General features: G+C 39.8%; 2 protein-coding genes across 2 annotated transcripts; one reads left to right on the plus strand and one right to left on the minus strand.

Moving 5' to 3' along the window:
- Nucleotides 1-5,017: 5,017 nt before the first annotated feature.
- Nucleotides 5,018-15,056, minus strand: LOC115377956 (ras-related protein Rab-37-like). The gene is made up of 9 exons (XM_030078040.1): nt 14,802-15,056; nt 8,698-8,808; nt 8,542-8,583; nt 8,286-8,352; nt 8,108-8,160; nt 7,784-7,849; nt 6,774-6,830; nt 6,577-6,653; nt 5,018-5,636 (listed from the first exon to the last, which is right to left on the minus strand). The coding sequence occupies exons 1-9, from the start codon at nt 14,955-14,957 to the stop codon at nt 5,531-5,533; spliced, it is 735 nt and encodes a 244-aa protein (XP_029933900.1). The 5' UTR covers nt 14,958-15,056; the 3' UTR covers nt 5,018-5,530.
- A 1,410-nt stretch (nt 15,057-16,466) lies between these two features.
- On the plus strand, nt 16,467-20,619 carry LOC115377407 (uncharacterized). The gene is made up of 5 exons (XM_030077105.1): nt 16,467-16,651; nt 17,026-17,135; nt 17,674-17,769; nt 18,037-18,198; nt 18,474-20,619. Exons 1-5 carry the CDS (start codon nt 16,582-16,584, stop codon nt 18,690-18,692), a joined length of 657 nt encoding a protein of 218 aa, XP_029932965.1. The 5' UTR covers nt 16,467-16,581; the 3' UTR covers nt 18,693-20,619.
- Nucleotides 20,620-21,684: the final 1,065 nt, after the last annotated feature.

Below are 21,684 nucleotides of genomic sequence, written 5' to 3' on the forward strand. Positions count from 1 at the left end.
GCCTGTTGCATCTTCTTAGAAGAACAGCCTTCTTTCTGAAAATAGGAACAGAATTGGGAGATTGTTCCTTGCAGTGTTGGGACCAATTACTCACAAAACTAATAAGTTACAATTACTAATTACTTCTGTAAAAAAGTAATTTTGATTACTACTCAATTACTGCTGCAGAAGAGTAATTCAATTACTGGGGAAAGTAATTTTTATGATTACTTTTTCTTTTCTTAAATCCTCTTATTAATGCACATATTTCTGCGTTGCTGTTGCAGTGTGGACATTGCTGTCAAATTTCATCTATCATTGTCAGTGTTGGGCACGTTACTTTGAAAAAGTAATGCATTATAGTTTAAAGTAGTGATGTCAGTTAGTCAGGATGGGGAATTGAACCCCCGGTCTTCTGTATGACAGCGAAACTATTCACTCTGCCGTCGGAGAACACATATGCTTCTTGTAAATTGTGCTCAGTCATTCTCCATGCATGTTGATAAGTTACGAAAAACTGCAAAGTCCGACCGGTTTGAAAATTGACACACCGCTTTTCTCCACAAGACGCACATTTTTCGAACAGGATAGTAAAATAATAATAAGTATTAGTAGTAAGTAACGGCAAGTAACGGCGCATTTTATTGTCAGTAACGGTAACGGCATTACAACGGGGGAAACTAATTTCTTTGATTACTCGTTACTGATAAAAGTAACGCCGTTAGTAACGCCGTTACTTTGTAACGCCGTTACTCCCATCACTGGTTCCTTGTGACCGAAATTCACTTCATTTTTTACTACTTGCAGTCAGGAAGAAATATAATAGAATTAATGAGCTATGCTTTTTACTTTGTACTTTATTCAAGTATTTATCTCCATGTCAACCTTCACTTATACTTCATTATTTAGAAACTAAAATGTATAATGTAACTCATTACAATTTACCTGACTACCTTAGTTACTTGTTATAAAATATTAGAGGTGATCCGGATCCATTACAGATAATTCGTATACAATGACTGCTACCTGACTACGATAGCACAGTGTTTATGGTGTAACCTCAGGAGAAATGATTGTTTTCAACTGAAAGGGCGTCCATTTTCCTGAGTTGACACCATAAATGCCCCGTTGACACAATTTTATTGGTGATACACCCAAGTTCCTCAGAAATGTAAATGTCTGCTGTGTAATACTGCTGACTGCATTTTTTTTTTCTTTTTCATTTCTTAAGCAAAATCAGCATGCCTTTTTTTTTTTTTTTTTTTTTTTTTTGAAGTAAAGGCCACTTCAATTTTGGATTTATTTTGCTGAAATTCTGAATTGTACAGTGTCATGGAAAACATTTATTTTATTGTTTTGTTCTACAGAGGCTGGCTTTCTATATGTTTCAATAAATATCTGAACAATTTTTTTAAATGTTTTTTTTTTTTTTTTATCAAGCACAATTTACTTGTACTTGAATACACACAGACACTTAATACCAAATACTTCAGGATATTTACTTAAACAGTATTGTAAATCGTATTGACTTTTACTCAAGTATGAATTCTGATGACTTTTTACACCACTGGTCAAATCTATCCTCCCTCTGTCAACAATGTGCAGGGTCAGGACTCTACATGAGGATATTAAATTAGTTGAGAAATTTCCTTGTAAGAGACAAGCTACTTATTAACACTGACAGTGGGCACACAGACAAACAGAAACAGCAAAAAAAAAAAAAAAAAAAAAAAAAACGGCCTCAAATGCTGACTAAGCCACAGTCTATACCACAAGAGCACACAGAGCAGGCCACAAGCCAGTGCACCACATAAGCATGGCAACAAGTTTCAGAGCATTACAAAAACAGGGACCCCTTACCAGATCTGTGCTGCTGAGGCCTGAAATAGCTTTCCACTTTCCTGTCCCTCCACCATGAAGTCCCTCGGCTATTGTCATGCTGTGGCCGGGAGCGTGGCTGAATCAGAGCACCAGATGGACAGAAGGCAACAGGCACACCACTTGCTTTGTCTTTTGTGTGTTGCAGGGAATCAAAGTGTCTCTGAAGATCCATTTAACATCCTGTCTTGAGAAAGGTTGTTGTAACCAAAACTCCCTGAAATAAATCAATGCGGAGGTGAAAAGGTGTGTGTGTGTGGGATTTGACTTCGTTCTTTGGAATTTGAGTGGCTGCCTGTTGATGTCTGCCTACCTCAACTGGAGCCGAAAAGTTAATATGTCGTTGGTGCATATGTTTGCACAAGTATAGTTTTGTCATAGATTTTTTGCAGCAGCAGTGTTGGGCAAGTTACTCAAAAAAGTATTCAAGTAAAGTTACTCATTTCTTTTTACAAACTGTAATCACATTACCTTCATCAGACCAGGCCCACATCTCAGCTCACATGACATTAGACCTCTCTCCACTGAGAATCCATATCCTCTCATAAAGCCCCATACTCAAGTAATGGAAATCATGAGAATTTTATTAGAGTAGTAACTGTATTGTAATTTCTGACATTAAAACGTAATCCCTAACTTTACCTTTGTACTGCAAAAAGTCATCTAATCATAATAATCAGAGTAAAACTATTCCATTTACTTTAACATTGCAGCAGTAATGAAAACTGAATTGTCCAAAATTTGTTATGCACTCAATATGGCTGTGTTCATTGTATGCAGCATTTGTAGTTCAAAATGGTGCACATTAGAGCATTTTTTTATGCCACCAAGCACACTTTTCATTGTCCCCTTAGTGAATTGATCGATAGCATGATAAAAGAAAATACCTAAATCTCTGCTGACTACACTGACACCTTTGAACTTTTGTTTGAAAGCCACAGTTCTATTGTTGGTTATCTGGTCACAGTGAAAAAGCTTTGTAAATGGGCACGGAAATAATAAAATATAGTGTTACTTAAAAATGTTAATATTTACATAAAATGATGGTAAATTAATGACAAAATGAGAGCTTGCACCACTGCAATCATGAAATGTCACCTGATATTTAATCCTTAAACTGGCCATTTGAATGAATTGTGTCATTAGGAAGTCTTATGAATGCAAAGCAATATTTTTTGTGTATTACAACTGTAATTCCACTACATATTTAATGTATTGATTCCACTGGGTATTTTGGTGCTAGTTTGATGTAAACCTGTAAACCTCAATACCTACAGTTGCAAGTGATAGGACCGATCAGTGATCATTTTTGCTCTTAGTGGGTTATAAGACTTATAACTGCTATAACTTGGAGTTATGGTCCAGGTTGTGGATCGGCCAGTTTATAGTAAATCTCTCATGCATGTAAATGTGTGTTAGTGAGTCTAAACAGATGCAATTTGGTCTATAAAAGCCAGTAAAGTCAAAGTATATACAGTGTGAAACTTACATGAGCCCTGGTCGAGTTGTCAGCTGCCCCCTGGTGTCTCTCTGTTTTCTCTCTCTCTTTCTTTCTCTTTCTCTCTCACTCATCACTCATCACAGAAAACCCCAAGACCTAGAACAAACCTGTACAAAGGGTACTGAGTTTGAAAAATAGTTTATTTTTATGCAGCATACATCACATCAGTGCTAAATCTGGCAGTGGTATTCTGACAACTAATAAAACTTTACCATATACGAGGTCTCAACGGCTGCAATTTGAATTGTTTTAGATTAATTCAAACTGTTGCAGCAAGGCCTAAGCAAATGAAACGGACTCAGCAGTTAAGAACTGACATTTATCAAACAGTGAAAAGATCTGTTTCTCCTCCTATATTTGCATACTGTTGTCAAATGGTAGCTCAAAAACTTGCCTAATAATAGACAGGCATATTACACTTTGCTTTATAAAGTACAAGTTCCCTTAAAACCTGAACATGAAGCTGTTGCATTGACATCATTTGTGCCTCATGTAATTTCCATCGCAAAACAACACTTTTACGCTATATATTAGAGTTTAACAGCAAAATTAAACCCTGGGCACAGAATGAAAATATGAATATGCAAAGTAGAATTCCGGCCAATATTTTGGGTCTTCTGCACCAACATTATAAGGTTTTAATATGTTGGAGGTTCTGCGCAAAGATATGGTGTCATGCATGCAATAAACATGCAACTGAGCTTAAAAATAAAGCTCATTATCAAAACATGGAAGTCAAACCAATGACACAAATACAGCAAAAAAGGTCTAAGGTAAAAAACAAAAAAAAAAAAAAAAAAAAAAACATGCAGGCAACATGGCAAAACAATAATAAAAAACAATAATTAGAATTTTTTGTCATTGCACTGACAAAAATATACAATTAGTACAATACTCTGTTTGATTTTATGCATCAATCATCCTATACAACCACATTCTGTCATTGCTGTATCTTTTTGTAAAGCTTGAAGGCTTTCATTTCTCTGCAAGTTCAACACACACCCAGAGTTGCCTTGGGGTCCCGCTTGCCGAGCAGTCCCAACGCATCAGGCTCCCAGACTCCGCTTCACCAACTGCGTCCCTGAGCTTGTCCCGCGCCAGCCACGCTCCTCCAGCAGCTGACTGCAGCTCAGCAGCAGCAGTCCACCGCAGGGATCACATCACATAGGCTGACAGGGCTTTTTGCGTCCATTTACTTGGCTCTGAATTGGATCCCTGACACAGTGTATGGCCTTTGTCTGGGTGCGCTGGCAGATTGCATGATACTTGAGGTTGCAGCAGCAGATTGAAGCACTGATTTTCTTTCTTTCTTTCTTTCTTTCTTTTTTTTTGAGCAGGAATCCAAGCTTATGTAAATCCACTTTCAAGATGCTTCAGGAAACAATGTGCACTTCAAAACGACATAACAGAGACTGTGTTGTTTCCCCTGCTTATGGCAGTGCTGTGTGGGTGTGCTCACTTTTGTAAGCATCCTCCACTCTTATAGATTGGTTTCTTTGCAGCATTCTTGTTTTTTATTACCAGTGATGTTGTGGTAACGAAAAAGAACAGAGGCAGGTAAAGTATGACCTCCAGTCAGTGACCACAACAAGGCAAACAACCACTCAAATGAACAAAAATCAGTTACATTTTCATTTACAATGTGTTTTCCCCCTTAAAGGCTCTAATTTCATATAAAGTAAACCACTTTGATATGGCATATTTTAATCTGTATTATGAATTTGTATTATAAATGTATTATAAAACTCTGCTCTGCAAATAAAAAGGTGTTATAATAGTTAAAATGTATGCTATTTCCTTTAATAGGCTCTATTTTAATATAACTTACACTTTGATAATATTTACTTACGAATTTATACCACAAATTTATTATAGAACTCTATTTTGTAAATATAGAAGTGGGCAGCTGAGTTTATATCCCTGTATATCAGTGATCCTGCATATAAAACAGACCTCTGCTTTTGATCCATTGAGCAGCTTTGGGTGTTTAGTCTTGAGTGGCTGCTAATTTCATGTTTTGGGAGCAGCATTGAGTTCTTCAGAGGGCCTCCCTCTCCTTTTGTCTGCACAGCTCAGTCGCTCCCAGCGTGTCTCTGTCAGTCTGCGTGCTCGTCCAGAGTGACGGGAGGGAGAGAGGAGCCGAGGGGGAGGAGGGGAGACAGGAGATGAGACTCAGAAGTAGCTACAGCAGCTCGACTTCTCCTTCTGCGACTCGATGTACTCATGAATCTGGAACTTTGGTTCGTTGGGGTGCTGGACGGCGCGGTGTTTCAGTTCCCTTGAGAGGAGAGACAGACGACCCAGACAATGTTTCAGTTAAATCTATAACTAATACATAAACACATCCTCTCACAGTATTCCTTTTGTGGTTCGACTGATATGCTGCGTCAGTTTGCCAATCTGTTAGGCTGATATTGGTGTTTTATTTAAAAGAAATCAGATATTGGCCAGTCACCATCTTCTACCTCTCATATGACGGAGGTTTATTGGAAACTGAACACTGAATATGTGTCATTTTTTTGGCATAAAAATAATCATATTTAAAGATATTAAGAGAAAGGAGAAGCCTTGTCATAACTGATGATGTGGTAGCTGCCAGATAATGTAACAGCTTGTCATAATGTAGTAAAATGTGCCTCTAAATGGGTTGAGAATGTAATAAAAACCTGTTAATGTAATACAGTGTTAGCTAAATTTTGGCATTAATCACACATAATGACTTTATGAGGATGATGAAGATGTAATAATACTGATTAAGATACAAAGAATGAACTAAGTTTTGTAATAACTGAAGTTATTACAAAATTAAACAATAATATTATAATGTGATCATAAGTCAAAATACTGTATGTTACACCCTATGGCCAGGGTAAAAATGTGATGGATTGTGTGACATGTACAATAAACAGGTTTTATTACATTTGACCATTTCATTATGTATTACATTGAGCTATTATTATTAATAATAATAGCTACAAACCTGGCCACTTATATTGAATATAAAAAAGATCAAACAACATCAAAACGAGTCAGAAAAAGAAAATATCAGCTCAAGAAAAGTAATTGTTGCGAAAATTATTAATACTTAAAGAAAACTACCGAGAGGACTGATTTGGGCCAGCTCAGTGCACATCAGACTGACACTGTAGTCAGTGTAGTGTTAAAAGTTCATTGTGTGAAGCCTGTAAGCAGTTAAACATCACAGTATGGTCGCTTACTTGGCCACTGCGGTGAAAGCCAGCTCCACATTGACCCCGGTCTTGGCACTAGTCTCCATGAAGGGGACCGAATGCTCCTGGAGACATGGCAGAGCGAGAGGCAGCAGCAGTGAACAGCAGGGCAGTGACAGGCCTACACTTCAATGAGCTGTGTCATTTCTGGTCCCCAGTAACAGAATAATGAATAGGACACTCACCCTGGCCAGCTTCTCTCCCTCGTCCCTCCTGATCACCCTTTCACTGGCCATGTCAGCCTGACACACAGAGGCACCACACAACATGACACAGTATGGTCAGATTAGGACCTGGGTGAGATTAGCTCCAATATGATAAAACAAACTAATCCTAGCAAATGGAACTCATTGTAACTGAGTGCTGGACACTGGCTGGATGCCCCAAATGCTAACTGTTAGGGTGTGTTCAGACCAAAATTTCAACTTACACGAATTTCGGGTGTTCAGCTCATTCATTTGCATCTATTTATGACTTTGCATTGACTTTTTACGTAATCACGCCGCATTAAAAACTCACTTTGCGTTTGGTCTGAACGTGCCTTTAGCCTCTTGCCATTAAGGTGGACTTCCCCCCAACTAACATTCTTAAAAATAAATGCCTTCATCCCCTAAAAGGAGGATTAACATCACTTTTTGAGTGTCACTTTCTGAAATTAACATGCACATATGGCAGTAAAAAATCTGCTACACATCATCAACCTGAAACTTTGTTTGTTTAACAATTTGAGTGGATTAAGGTGATTATTTTTCAGAATGTTAGCTGGGGGGAAGTCCACCTCAGTGGTAGGAGGCTAACAGTTAGCATTTCAATATCCAGCACTCAGTAACAATGAGCGGAAGATAGCACCACTATTGTACTACATGACAGCTATGGGGGAAGTGAAATCATATCATATCAAATCATTATAATAAAATTTTTCAATATGGGTGAACTGTACTTTAACATCTTTACATTTGCATTACAGTTACATTTCTATTCTATTTTACCACTTCTGTATTCAATGATCGTTTTGTTATTTTCCAGTTCCCTCTTATCTGAATGTGAAGCAAAACACATCTGTGCCTCAGTGTGTATTCCTCCTGTCACGTGATCCCACACTTGTTCGGTCACTTATTTTTTTTCCTTTTTTTTTTTTTTTTTTTTTTTTTTTTTTACTTTACTCGCTGAGCTTCTCCAGCCATTTCTTCCTCACCTTGTTGCCCAGCAACATGATGACTACATCCTGCTGCGCGTACTCATGGATCTCTGTTAACCATGCCTAAACACAAGCCCAACAGATGGTTCCAGGAACAGAGACAGACCGGAAGAAACAGACAGAAAGTGAGCTTGCATGATTAGAAAGCCTGGAAAGCAGATCAACACACACCCACATATTACTGACGATTGATCAACAGCGGTCAATGCCAGCTCCTCGGCTTCTTCATCCCTATTGGCTTTCTTTTAAAGGCTATTTCCGCTCTCTGATTTGCTCAATTTTGCTCAATTAGTCTACACATTTGCCATAAGCCAGACTTACCCTGATGTTGTCAAACGAAGATTTGTTGGTGATGTCGTAGAGAAGGAGCAGGGCTTTGGAGAAAGACAAGAGCCATGAATGAACATACATCACCACAAACCTCTACTTCAGTAATCTCCTCACATGGTAAAAGCATAGCTGTGAGTCAGTAAATGCAGAGATGGTCATTTGCTCTCACCCTGTGCGTCTCTGTAATATGCATGCGTTACACTCCTGAACCTTTCTTGGCCTGCCGTGTCCCAAATCTGAAACGCAGAGAAAAGAAATGTCCGTCACGGTGATATTACATGCTCGGCTTCTACATTCAGAAACCGATTTTCCTCCAGAGGTTTCCAAAAACACTGGCGCCCAAGCAGAAATAAGGCCAGTGCTTCGAGAAAATAGGCTGCTACTGTGAGAGCAAGGCAAGTTTTCAGTGGAAATGATTCACTGACCTGTAGTTTGACCTTTACGTTGTCAACAGTCACTACTTTATTCTGCAGGAGAGGAAAAGAGAGGGGGCAGGAGTGAGCGCTGCACCGTCCGATTTGATTTATCTGTATTTGTACACACGCGCACACACCCATACACACCCATACACACACACGCACCGTGAAGCCGATGCCCACTGTAGCTGAGAAGGAGCCGGGGATGAACTTGCCCTGGTCGAACTGCACCAACAGAGACGTCTTCCCCACCCCGCTGTCCCCGACCAGGATCGTCTGCCACATAAACACACACACACACACACACACACACACACACACACAAACAGCACAGAAGCCACATCAGTGTGTGTGTGTGTGTGTCTGAATGTCAGGATTAATGGATGCACCCATAAGGTCAGACATAAAAATTGCCTTGCCAATATATTGGGCTGACACTGACCTTTTAATTAAAGATCAGTCACCTCTGATATGATGGATATGATGCCATCTCATTGACTACACATTTATTATCAATTTGATCAATACTACCCCGGGAAGCCATTAACCTGAACTGATATAATATGACACTTTGATCAGATTCCAGATTAATTATGCATGAATATGGTATATAATTATTCTGAATGGGATCAGAACTGATATTAACAATGGTGGTATCAGGGTGAGTGTTAGTGAAGCTTTCAGAGGCTTTTTCCACTCGGATTAAAACAACCATCTTGAAGGGAACACTGTATCCTTCACAACTTAACCATTCAAACATTTTATTTGACCCTCTGAGCAAAATTCATTGTATTTTCTATTAAATGAAATAAATAAATAAATAAATAAATAAATGTAACATTTTTAAATATATGACTTTAATAATTTGGCTTTATTCTTATTATTCTTATTATTCTCATTCCTATTCTTATTCTTATTCTTATTTCATTTTCTGGATATTTTCTGGTCATCTTATTGTAATTTACTTGTAGTTACCTGCTCATTTTGGGGTCATTTCTCATTTTTCTTGCTAATTTGCTCATTTCCCCATGTGTTCGGAAAGACATCCAGTGAATTTTCTCAGGTTACAAAGTGTTCAATCTAAAGATACCAAATACCAGCACAAAATGGCTGGTGACAGGAAATCTCTCCTCCCAGCGGCCATCAGACTGTTTAACGCCAAGAGACGCACTAACTTGGTTTTATGCTTTGCACTTTAATCATTCCATTTTTAGTCATTTTAGTCTTTTTTATTCATTTTCTTTTTATAGAACTTTATCCTTGCAGAATCCCTTTACATATGGGTTTTTTTAATCCCATGCACCATAATTCATCCTTGGTACATATAGTATTTTAGTATTGCACTTTATTATGTAGCTTACTTTTCCTTGAGGATATTGCTTATTTGTCTGTGTCTGTGTGAAGTATATCAGCTGCTGTGATGATATATTTTCAACCCAGGGGTTAATAAAATATCTGCCTAACCCAAAATATCAGCCTCAGCTTCAGTCCAAAACATTATTGGCATCAGCCTTCAACAACTTGTACTGGACCCTTGTGCCAGTTATATTCATTTCAACTGTGCGTCAGCATCTGCGTCAACTTGGGCATTTGTGAGTGCAAGCAACACAAATAATAATGCCTTGTCAAAGAGCTTAAGATCATACCTCGAATGTGACTCACAAGCTCAAGGAGATCTAACCTTCAGAGGGGGAAATGAATGAGACACAGCATTAAATTTAGAAGTCAGAACCACTGGTCAATATCTGATCTCCTTAAGCCTGTGTGTGTGTGTCATTTCTGCATTTATACGGGCAAAGTCATCCTGAGGTATCCGCCACCTACACAGAGCGCTCTCCAGCTGCGAGAGATCAATGTAACACAGGCTGACCTTGTTTCTTCACTGTTTGTGTGAGTTTTCAAGCTCAAAATACAGGCTGAGAATTTTTATTTTTCATTACAGAAGTGGAAAGCCAAGGTCTTTTTTTCTTCTTCTTCTTCTTTTTTTTTTTTTTTAGAAATGTAACTTAGTTTTGTCTTAATACTTCACTATTCAGAGAGAGAAAGAGATAAAGGCAGTGAGAGGGAGAGAGATAAAGAGGGAGGGAGGGAGGGAGAGAAAGGGAGAGGGAAAGGGAGGAGGGATTAGTAGTTTTACTGAGTGTTGGGGATGCTGGAACAGCTTTTCCCAAAAGCCTGGGTACAAATCTTACAGACACCCTTTGATCTCAGCATTTAGAGGGATTACAGAAACCTTCTATTAAACAGAAAAGTTTCCCCTCACCTCAGCTGTAAATAAAATATGGATTTTTGCACATATGCGAGCCAGCTGCGTAAAGAGATAATGGATTTGCACCCAGGGATGAGAATAGAGCCCTGATAGTCATCCTCTGCCACCCAGCAAAAATTGAATATGCATAACAGCTTTGCTTGGGCTTTAATAGTAAGGTATTCTGCCTTTCAAATGCTCTCTGTTTAGAGGGAGGACAGTGACGCAATTAGAAGAGGAATTACGTTTCAGAGGCATCTCTGCGCTTAGTCAGTTATGAAAAGCTAAAGCAATAAAACCAAGGCCTTTTGGAAACTTGAAGGAAGATTAAACATTATTTGACGCAGAATGGATGGAATATATAACACTGCATATAGAGTGGTTATGATTTATATAGACATATGCTGTATATTGCAACTCAGCAGCGATATTATGAAGTCATCTGATCCTCATTTATTTCTTGTACACACAGAGGACCTTTTATATTACATGCATAACTGTACGTGTGTGTATGTGGAGATAGGAGCTGCAGAGCGACTAACTTTATGAATCAAGACGGGTATGATGCTGTTACCGTGGTAACACAGGGTTAGCAGGGAAGTGAGCCTGCATCATAATACCCCCCCTTGAGACTGGAGGCAATTAGGTGGAAGGATCACATATGTTCAGGAATTTAGACATGGATGACATGAATGATGGCATGCATCTCCCTCTCTCCCATACATATACATATATGTACACATATATCTATACTGTATATGTGTATGTGTGTGTGTGTGTGTGTGTGTGTGTGTGTGTGAGAGAGACAGAGGGAGAGACGGTAAAAAGGAAAACAGCATTACATGTTATTAACCTCCAGGATTCACAAGAGGCTTGTTAATACCAGTGAATTTCCTTCCTTTCTGCTGGAGTCCACTTGCTTCAATGGAGAAGGGAGCTTCTACAAACACTTGCACAGAGGGTTCACTGGAAATAAACATGAGTCGCAAGTCCTAGAGGCTCACAAGTGTACAGCTGGATGTTAAGTAGCAAATTACAGCTGCCTCCAAAAGTATTAAGTCAGTCTGACAGCTGATGCCAGCGAATGTAGCGAATCTGCACAGTCTTATTAAAAATCATTCTATACAGAGCCAGAAAATGGTCCACTTGGCCTATCCCATGGCTTAAGTACTTGCAGTGTCATAGAGAACCGTTAAAAATCATGAAATGCTCCAAATCAGCACTGTAGGGTTTTTCCTCAGCTACCACTCTGACATGAATAGCTGGTAAACACAGGTGCTAGTGACATTAATGAAGGCTCTGTTCCAGTTAGATCTAACAGAGCCAGAGTCCTGCTATTGTGCATGGTGGCTCATTGGGGAACTTCAATTAATGTCATTAGTAGCTTGACACCTGCTATTTCATCAGCTGTGAAAAATGTCTATTTTTTTTTCCTTTTTTTTTTTTTTTTTTTTTAACACAAGGTGTATTTACTCTGATTTACCCAGTTTTTTATTTATTTATTTATTTATTTTTATTTTTTATTTTAAGAAATCAGAAAATCATCTGTTTTGGTCACTTCAGCTCTATATAGAACCACTTCCCTACCCATGGAAGCTTAAAGGATCTCCTTTGCTGATATGTGGTTGAAGCTCTTCAGGGCAAAGTGAGGGAAACAAGCTATTGCTCCTCTGAGAGAAGAGGAAAAAAGGAAGAGAGAGTACCCTGTGAGAAGCAGAGCATGGCATGAAACAAGTCGGACTGAAGGCTGAGAGCAAAGAGAATGGGCAGAGTGGACAGATTGCCTCCTTCAAGTTGTTTATGTCAAACTTCTATTTCTGACTCGTGGAAGAACAGCTTGTAGTGTCATAATGTACCCCTTAACAAAGCACCTGCTCCCCTCCCAAAGCTCGCTCTCTCTTCCTGTCTTTCTGTCTGGCACTAACACACACACACACACAGACACATAGAAGTGCTCCTATTAATGGGCAGCTTGTCAAAGTGCATAGTGGTTATATTAGTGCTAAATCAGCTAATGTCCCATTGGACTATTAGCCAATGGGAAACCTCAGCTCTTGCCAAACCCAGGCTAATAAATCACAGTCACTCAGCAGCAGACTTTGCTTGATGTCATTTGAAATGCAATGTGATTATAGCTGAGACTGTGTATGTGCAAATTATGAGACCCATTTGCTTACTGTATAATCAGCAAACAATGCAAAAATTAAGCTCAATTAACATCATGTAATTAGGTAATTATCGTATTAGCACTTGGAGAGAAATCAAAGACTTGGTGCACTACTTTCCCACAGTGACCTATATTTACAGTGCGGAGAGAGGAGAAAGGAAGTAGGGCATTACAGACCAGTGGCAAAATATAATGGAAAACCAGCTTTGATTGACACAGCTCCTCCAGTCACAGTGCACTGGTAATGTTGTTGCACTGTAGCTTCTTAAGGAAATGGAGTGGGAGTTTTAATTGATCCCCAAAGGAAAACTGTCTTATGTGTTGCTTCCCTCCACAGGGGGGGTCAAAGGTCAGATTCAGATGCAGAGCATGACCCCCTGTGGACATTCAGTGGCTGAAACCCAACATCTGACTCCAGATTCTTATTAATGGACCCTCATGAACTTTGTTGATGGGCTGAAGTTCTGATTGCGTTGATATGAGCAGGGGTTCGAGAGCTCTTAACAGGCCTTAATGGGACAGTCTCTCTAAACTACAACCCACTTCAGTGAAGCAGTGAAGAGCAATCCATTAGAAATCCATTTCTCAGCTAACAGCTGCATTAGTAATTGCTACATTAGTGTTAAAATGTAGCACATTCTTTTAACATGAAATAACAGCCACAGAAATGAATGGATTTCTGTTTGCATCATGTTGTTTACTATAGTTTCTGGTCACCTGTCTGTGAAAATGCAGATCAACACAGACTTATGGATATGTTTTGACAGATACTTTTGTTAAGGAATTATGCCTGTAACGAATGAGAAGACTGCACAGATTACTGATGGGAATTTCTAATCACTTCTTTCCCATGTACTGGAAGTAATCAACTATTGCTCAGTTGAAGAGGGAACATCTTAACTGGTTCATTTATTGTATCAAGGAAACAAATCACTGAATGGTCATGTAAACAGCTTAATGAGACATTAATGACAGTATGACTAACGGCCAGGTTATACTGTGTTTTTTTGTTTAGCTATTAGCTGCCATCCCATCCTTTTGATCCTTATCACAGGATCATAAACTAACATTCAGACAAATAAAATAATTTGCAAGGGGTGGGAGTGTATTGACCAACAAAACTTGCTATTCATAGCCTTCAACCTGTGGAGCTATGAATGTAAGATTAACGCTTAAACTCAAGACAGTGGGCGTAATGGAAAGATAACATTTTTGGGGGGTGGTGGGGGTTCAGTGCTTTGCTCAAGGACACTTCGGCAGGGCGGAGGCTTTCAACATGGGACCCTTTGATCCGGGAGGATCTCTTAAAGACAAACAACAAGTGGGAGGCTGGTAAAGTTAACAGCAGCACTGACCAATCAGCATAGAGGCGTAATGATGTGCTTGGCCCCTGTGACCACCAATTAAAACTACGTCCTCTGGAAGATCAGCACCATGGACAGCGCAAAGTCAATTTAGCGCGGAGGCGCGTATAGAAACCAGTGAAAGTGAAGGTTCCATGCTGGTTCAAGCTGTTCTCACTGAAGTCAGCATGTCTTTCTCAGTGGATCACACAACAAAACATCCACAAAGACGACAAAAAGACACAAAGCAGTTCAGTTGCAAGGTCAGCATCATTTAGAGATAAGCAAGCATCACATAAACTTAGATATTTTTAAAATTGACGAATACCAGACATACTAATTTCAAAGTGTTTTACAGTTGTTGCTGTTGATTTTTTTTTTTTTTTTTTTTTTTTTTTTTTGTAGTTTCACAAAGTTCACAAATTCAGGAATTTCTGCTTTAACTGTTTAGAACTACACCTGATTTGATTTAAAAGCGCATTTGGCCGTAATGATAACCAAATTGTCCAACCTTGTGCGTTAAATCCTCGTCGTATACTGGAGCGGGTGGAGTCTTGAGCTGATTGTCGGTGCTTTCTCCAGCTCCTTGGGCGCTCCCGGGATGGATCTCCGGGTAAGCCGTGGTGTAGTATGCCGAGATCGGCTCCATCGACTCCATCCGCTCCATCTTCTCGGCCTCCTCCAAGTCTTTACAGCGGAGGACCGTGGTGAAGAAGATAAAGCTGACAAACCACAAGCAAACTGTCGCTCCGTCTCTCTGCGACCATCCGATCCCACCAAGTCAGCGTCCACTGTTGAGCGCTACAAGCTCCTCCTTTGGAGCCAGCATCACTTAACACTGAGGATGCTGTCGTGACCGTTCACCCACGTCACGCCAAATGTACAAGTGGGGGATGCTAGGATGATGAGAGGACTGAGAGGATGTGAGGGTGAGCAGGATGGGGGGGAGTCAGGATGATGAGGATGAGGAGGATGTGAAGATGAGGAGTTAGTGAGGATGAAGACGATGTCAAGGTGAGAGGGATGAGGAGGATGTGTAAATGAGGAGAAAGTGAGGAAGACGAAGGTATAAGGATGAGGAGAACGTGAGGACCAGGAGAAAATGAAGATGAGGAGAAAGTGAGCATAATGAAGATGTCAGGATGGTTAGGAGGATGAGAATGAGGACTGAGGGTGGAGAGGATGAAGAGGATGTGATTTAAAAATGAAGAGGGTGTGATTTGATCTATGTATATATCCATGCGCATAATCTGATAATCTGTATGCACATGACTTCTGTTGGCGCAGTTATCTCTGAGCAGATATACTGTGTGTGTGTGTGTGTGTGTGTGTACACATATACACACACACATAAATGCATATATGATGTGAGCTTAAGATAATTATAATAGCCTACTTAACTGGCAAAATCCCCTATGTGTAAAGAGTAGCTATTAATGTCACCTGTTGAAATAAAACAAACAAAATACGATCATGATGATCATAATATTATTATAATATGCCCACTTATGATGGGTCCGTGTGCTCTGTGGTACCGTGAGTCTACATAATCTGAGCAGCTGCACACATTCATACACACAGCCTTTGCTTTCTCTCTCTATAGGCTTTGTGGTAGTGCCATTGTGCCATTATAAACATAGTGATATCTATGTATCTATTGACCTTATTATACCACTTTTAATCTCCTGTAGTAATGTTGTATTATTCCTATAATATTGCTGTCACATAGGAAATTTACTCCGGTACCGACATTCCTCTCAAATTTTGTAAAGGATAGGCTAGTAGTGAAATTATCGTAAATTCTTCTTCTACTTCCTTTTTTTTTTTTTTTTTTAACACTATTACTACTACTACTATAAAACTTGACGGGCCACATTCATAATTCATGCGCGTCTCTAAGGTTTTCCACTAGAGGCTGCACAAGATTCATAGCCTCGCTGAGCCCCCCCACTCCCACACAGTGCCCACACCCACTGCCATTTATAACGTTTGGGGTCCCAAACTGTTTCTGTGACACAGCTTTCACTTTTTTTTCCTGGCAAGACAAGCTGGCACTAGGCGTTAATATTTGCCCAGACGTTTGCTGGCTAAGATTTTGTTGACCCGGGTGTTCTCCAAGTTGTTTCCACTTGGTGCGCAAGGTGCATGTAGAGTTCAGAGTAGGTTAGGGCAAGAAATCATAAGAGGCAGCCGTTCACTCCTAGCTGGAAGAACAAGGAGAGACGTTTTTTTTTTCAGTCTGAAGACAATGAATGTATAAAGAAAACTGACGGAGGGGGAAAAAAGTGAAAATGTCCTTCTCAGCTGCAACGGTGCCTCCCGTGCTGACAACAGACCCGCTCACTGTAACTGTGGCTGCAGGTGAGTGGAGGAACAAATTCAAGGATGCAGAACTGAACTCAACTTTTATTATTTGCAGCATAAAATTTACTTACTTTTAATTGGCTGACATAAATCTTTATAGTGTGAATTTGTCAAAACTTACACTTCAAATATAGAAGTATCAGTCAGATGTAAGGAGGGACAGAATAGTGTTTAATTGTTTTTGATTTTGGAGGTTATCTATGAAACGGATGCACCATTCTATTTATCATTATGTCATGCTAATACAGTCCATTGTCTATATTTACATTAACCAAAAGTAGGACTGAAAAAAAAAAAACAAAAACAAAAATCTACTGTCATCCTTCTTAGACTTTTTTTAGACTATGTCCTGTATGTCTTCTCCTTCCCAGTGTCCTGCGTAGCCTTCTGTGTAGTGATCCTAATGCTGGTGGTGGTCCTCTATAGAAAGGATCCTCTGTGCTGCAAAAGCAGGTCTTACCAGGGATCTCAACACTGTATAGTAAGACCAATCATTCACTAAACTAACAGGAAGGCCTCAGTCAAATCAGGATTTATAAAAATGACCCCAGATATTTGGCTATAGGGTTGTGTTTGAGTGTATTGCTATGCAAGAGTCGAATTATTCGTACTGTGTCTCTACAATGTATGTTACCATTATGAGGACACTGTTTTGACACTGACTATCTGAGTTAATTTTTCAAAGTTCAAATTCCAAGTATATCAGCATCACGCTGTTTATGAACAAGATCTCATTTAGGCATGCCTCTGTTCCTGCTGTAGCCACACAGTTTCAATATTTGGCACTGACCATGAGCAATGTTTCAGTGTTGATAACCACTTGTTGAAGTAATAATCAGGACCTTGGAAAAAAGTATCCGCAAACACAATGGCTGCAGAGAGCACACTGCCAGTTATTTTGGCATCTGCCAATGTTGTTAATATGTTACTACTGGTTTATCATACCCTATTAAGGGGTAGGAGCCTCAACTGTCTACTTGGTAGAAGTATAATGAAACATTGATGATCTCCTCTCTCAGGATGCTCCTCCCCAGTACCACAGCAGACACTCTTTGATTGGCTTTGCCCATAACGAGAATGCTGCTGCTGTTAACCAGGGAGCTCTCGGACCACAGGTAAATGCCCTCATCATTACCAATATATTAGAAAAAGTCATTGTTTGATGTGCTGTCTATGAAGTTGCATGGTGTACAAGTTACATTGGAAAGTAAAAAGCAGCTCAGATACACCTCTGCTTTTTGGCGCATATTGCATTAGAGTGTGACATTTCAAGTTCTGGACGTCAGCCTAGATGAGAAATGGTAATTGCACATATTTGAAATGCATCCCGTGGAGCCACTGAGATTTTCCACATAACATTTGGTTGTGTGTGTGTAATCTAGCTGACTGGAGGGCTGTTCATCATCGGCAAGCCGAACAACTACCACTTGGATGGGCCTCTGCCTCGGCTGCCTTCCTACGAGAGCGTTCGCAAGAAGGACCGGCAGAGGCAGATCCACACTATGATTGCCCAGCGCTTTGGTCTCGGCAGCTGCCACACTGAGGTGAGCCGATGGCCTGCAGAGAGCATGCAGAGATACTGCAATTCAATACTCTTCCCATTGTTATCACTTTACAAAATAAGCAGTTGCGCAGTTACGTGAAACATCATAAAAATCAAAGCTCATCAACTGTAAGTTAACTTGGCTGTCTTTGACATAAAATTTGGGGATATCTACAGCAACATTTTTTTTTTTGGCTAAAATAATGAGGTCTCATTAAAATAGAAATAGAAATTTGGATATGCTACACCTAATTTCTTTGTCATACCCCCTTATAGCCTCCACCAACATATGAGGAGACCATTCGCCAGTCCGCTGACCTTTCACCTGTGGATTTGTGGAATCTGGACATTCAGCTGTCAATCAACGCCCAGAATCACTCCTCACACCTCCATCAGGAAGCATCCAGTCCCACTCGACCATCCACAGAGCAGCAGGGGCCAGCTTCTTCCTCTTGCGTAGCGCAGAGCTCCGCACGTGGGCTGCTTTCTGTGTAATTGATGGTCCAACAGTCTGTTGCCAAGCCACAGACGAGGGGGACGAGAGCTGGTGTTGTTAAGAGCCAAGCTGATGACGCCATCAGAGGCAAAAAAAAAAAAAAAAGAGTTTCAGGAATCTGCTGTGAGGCAGAGACACCGATAGATTTCTGTGATTCTGCTTTGAGGCATTTCATGATAATGACTCTGACTCAAGGTGCAAAATTCCAGATGGTCACAATGACCAGGGCAAATCTTAGCCTTGAATGGATTCAGTCAGCAGATTTTACATTGTGGTGTTCCAGGAATCATGGACTTTTATTGGAGAGGTCATAGTCAAGCTTTAACTGATGTGAGTTTTTCAAGGCTGGTACTGATATTTTGTATTGACGCTCTAGATAATGCAAATTTCAATATCAAAATCTTTTAATTTGACAATTTTTTACCCCAAATGCCAAATGTTCATTGTTTTACCAAATCTGAATTCTTGTGAGGGAAAAGCCTCTGAAGCAGCATTAAGACCATCATGGGGGGCTAAAAGTCAATGAACTCCAGACTAAAGAAATTCTTTTAGGGCTTGCAGTTCTCAAAGAAAAGGTGGCCAATCACATTGATTAAATGGTAGGGAAACTGCAGGATACATTACTACATTTAGATGAAGAATGAATTTACAATATCATCTATCATATCATGTATTGAAGTCGAATGACCTTGGATAGACATTAAAAACTCAACATTGGCCCAGTATGCCGATGAGCCGCTCATGTTGGTATACTTTTATGGAGAAAGATGCTGACATTCACTCTGGAGTTCAATAACAGACTAACATTTTATCATTAGCAAGAAACACTGCTTGGCATTGCTTAAACTGTAACTGAGTTTCGTCTGAGCACATCACCACCTGACCATTAGTCTGAGTTCGACACAGAGGGAAATAATGACAACAAAGGATTACTCTTTAACCCAGGCCAAACAGTAACTACAGAGAAGAGGAACACACTTTAAACCAAGTATCGAGTATCCATGCTGAACTAAACTGGAATGTGTCTAGAAAAATTTTTAGTGTCTTTTTATGTTTTTGATGATGCGCTGTATACTGCACTGATACTGACCTTGACTGACAACAAAGTATGTGAATTTAAGACAACAGCCAGTAGCTACTTTGTAACTTCACGACTAATTTGTTCTTCATGAAGATAAGGAACATGTATAGAGACACCCTATCCTGGTACACTAATATACACCAGCCTTTCTGTTTGCTTGTGCATCAAAATGATTATACCCTTCGTTTGGAAAATTTTCACCAATTATCCCTGGTACAGTTCCTTAACCCGATTATCTAACCTGGCATTGAAGAGAGTAGTGACCTAAACTCTATATCGCCATTTCAGCTGGGATCTGCTCCTTCAGCCAAGCGATTTTACCCTCCATCATCTCTCTCAAGAATAAGAGCACCACGTCTGCACATAAAACGCCTTAACTCCTCACACTGATCATTTGTCATGCTTCGTGACAGTGTTCTGACTCCCATACAAATTGTACCAGGCGTCAGCCACACTCCCTTGCATACCACAAGCCTCTGAAATACCATGGCTCTTGTTTACCTCCTCGGATTCCTGTTGAAAGCTTTTCTCTGGGAAAGGCTTGCTGACAAAATACCTTGCTGATAAGCCTCCCTGGCATAAGGCAGAGGAGTCTTTTATGTTGTATGAAGAACACGATAACCTGAGCATGAAACACTGCTAATCATCAAGAATTTCCTGGCAATGTTTCCAATGTTTTCTGATTGAGCAGTCAAACATTTTAGAAAGGGCCTGTCATTCAAATGTGTTTCTCCACTAAATAAATCTTATGACCAATTTGGGAAGTACTTACTACTAAAAACACACACCCTGTGAATTATAATGTCTGACAGTGAATGAATATAAACTTGAGGTCACCACATCCCTGTTTCATACCACTGTAACAGGAGAAACACAAGCCAGGGAGCACATATGGTAGGCAATCTGGCAACATCTTGTGGTTGGTAAAGGAATTGCACTTTTGTCCCCCAGGCAATCTGTAAGGAATGTATTGGATTTTTCTGCAACAGTTACCAACAGTTACAAATGAATAACATCACGAAAACGAATAATGAAAATGATAATGATAATAATAATGCTAAAACCCTTGTCACAAAGCTATATCTATATATCTATATCTATATATACTTAAATATATACTTTATTTGTATATATATATACACTACTCACAAAAAGTTAGGGATATTCGGCTTTCGGGTGAAATTTCAGGATGAACCTAAAATGCATTATAACCTTTACAGGTGAATTTAATGTGACCTTCTGTAAACTTTTGAAAGCACATGTCCAACTGTTCAATGTTTCAGTACTTTTTGCACAAGTTGCTGTTCTCTAACAAGGAGTTTAACGGCAAAATTCACATCAGGTGTTTGATGCTCCAGCTCATCGAGGTCGTATCATTAGGGAACGGCTGCTGGAGACTGGGGTACCTCAAATGGAGTGGCCTGCACTTTCTCAGACCTGAATCCCATAGAAAACCTATGGGATCAGCTGAGTCGCCGTGTAGAGGCTCGGAGCTCTGTACCCCAGAACCTCAATGTCCTGAGGGCCGCCCTTCAAGAAGAGTGGGATGCCATGCCTCAGCAGACAATAAGTCGACTTGTGAACAGCATGAGACGTCGTTGTCAAGCTGTAATTGATGCTCAAGGGCACATGAAAAGTTATTGACACTTTTTTTTTGTGGTATATCCACCACTGTTGTTGGCTTTTGTTTCAAGAAATTGTTTGAGATGAGGAAATCACCAGTGTATGCTTCTACTTAAGTGGCCTACTTTCATGATATAATATCACTGTAGCGTGAACTTTTTATATTTTCCATGCATTTTGGCAGCGGTGACCCATACTGGAAGAGCAAAGGTTCTTGCTGTTTTAGGTCCTGGGCTTGCCTGTTGTGTTCTCAATTGAAGAGAACGATTTCTACTGAATGACATAAG

This window comes from Myripristis murdjan, chromosome 19 (genome assembly GCF_902150065.1).
Source record: "Myripristis murdjan chromosome 19, fMyrMur1.1, whole genome shotgun sequence".
In the NCBI taxonomy this organism is placed as follows: Eukaryota; Metazoa; Chordata; class Actinopteri; order Holocentriformes; family Holocentridae; genus Myripristis; species Myripristis murdjan.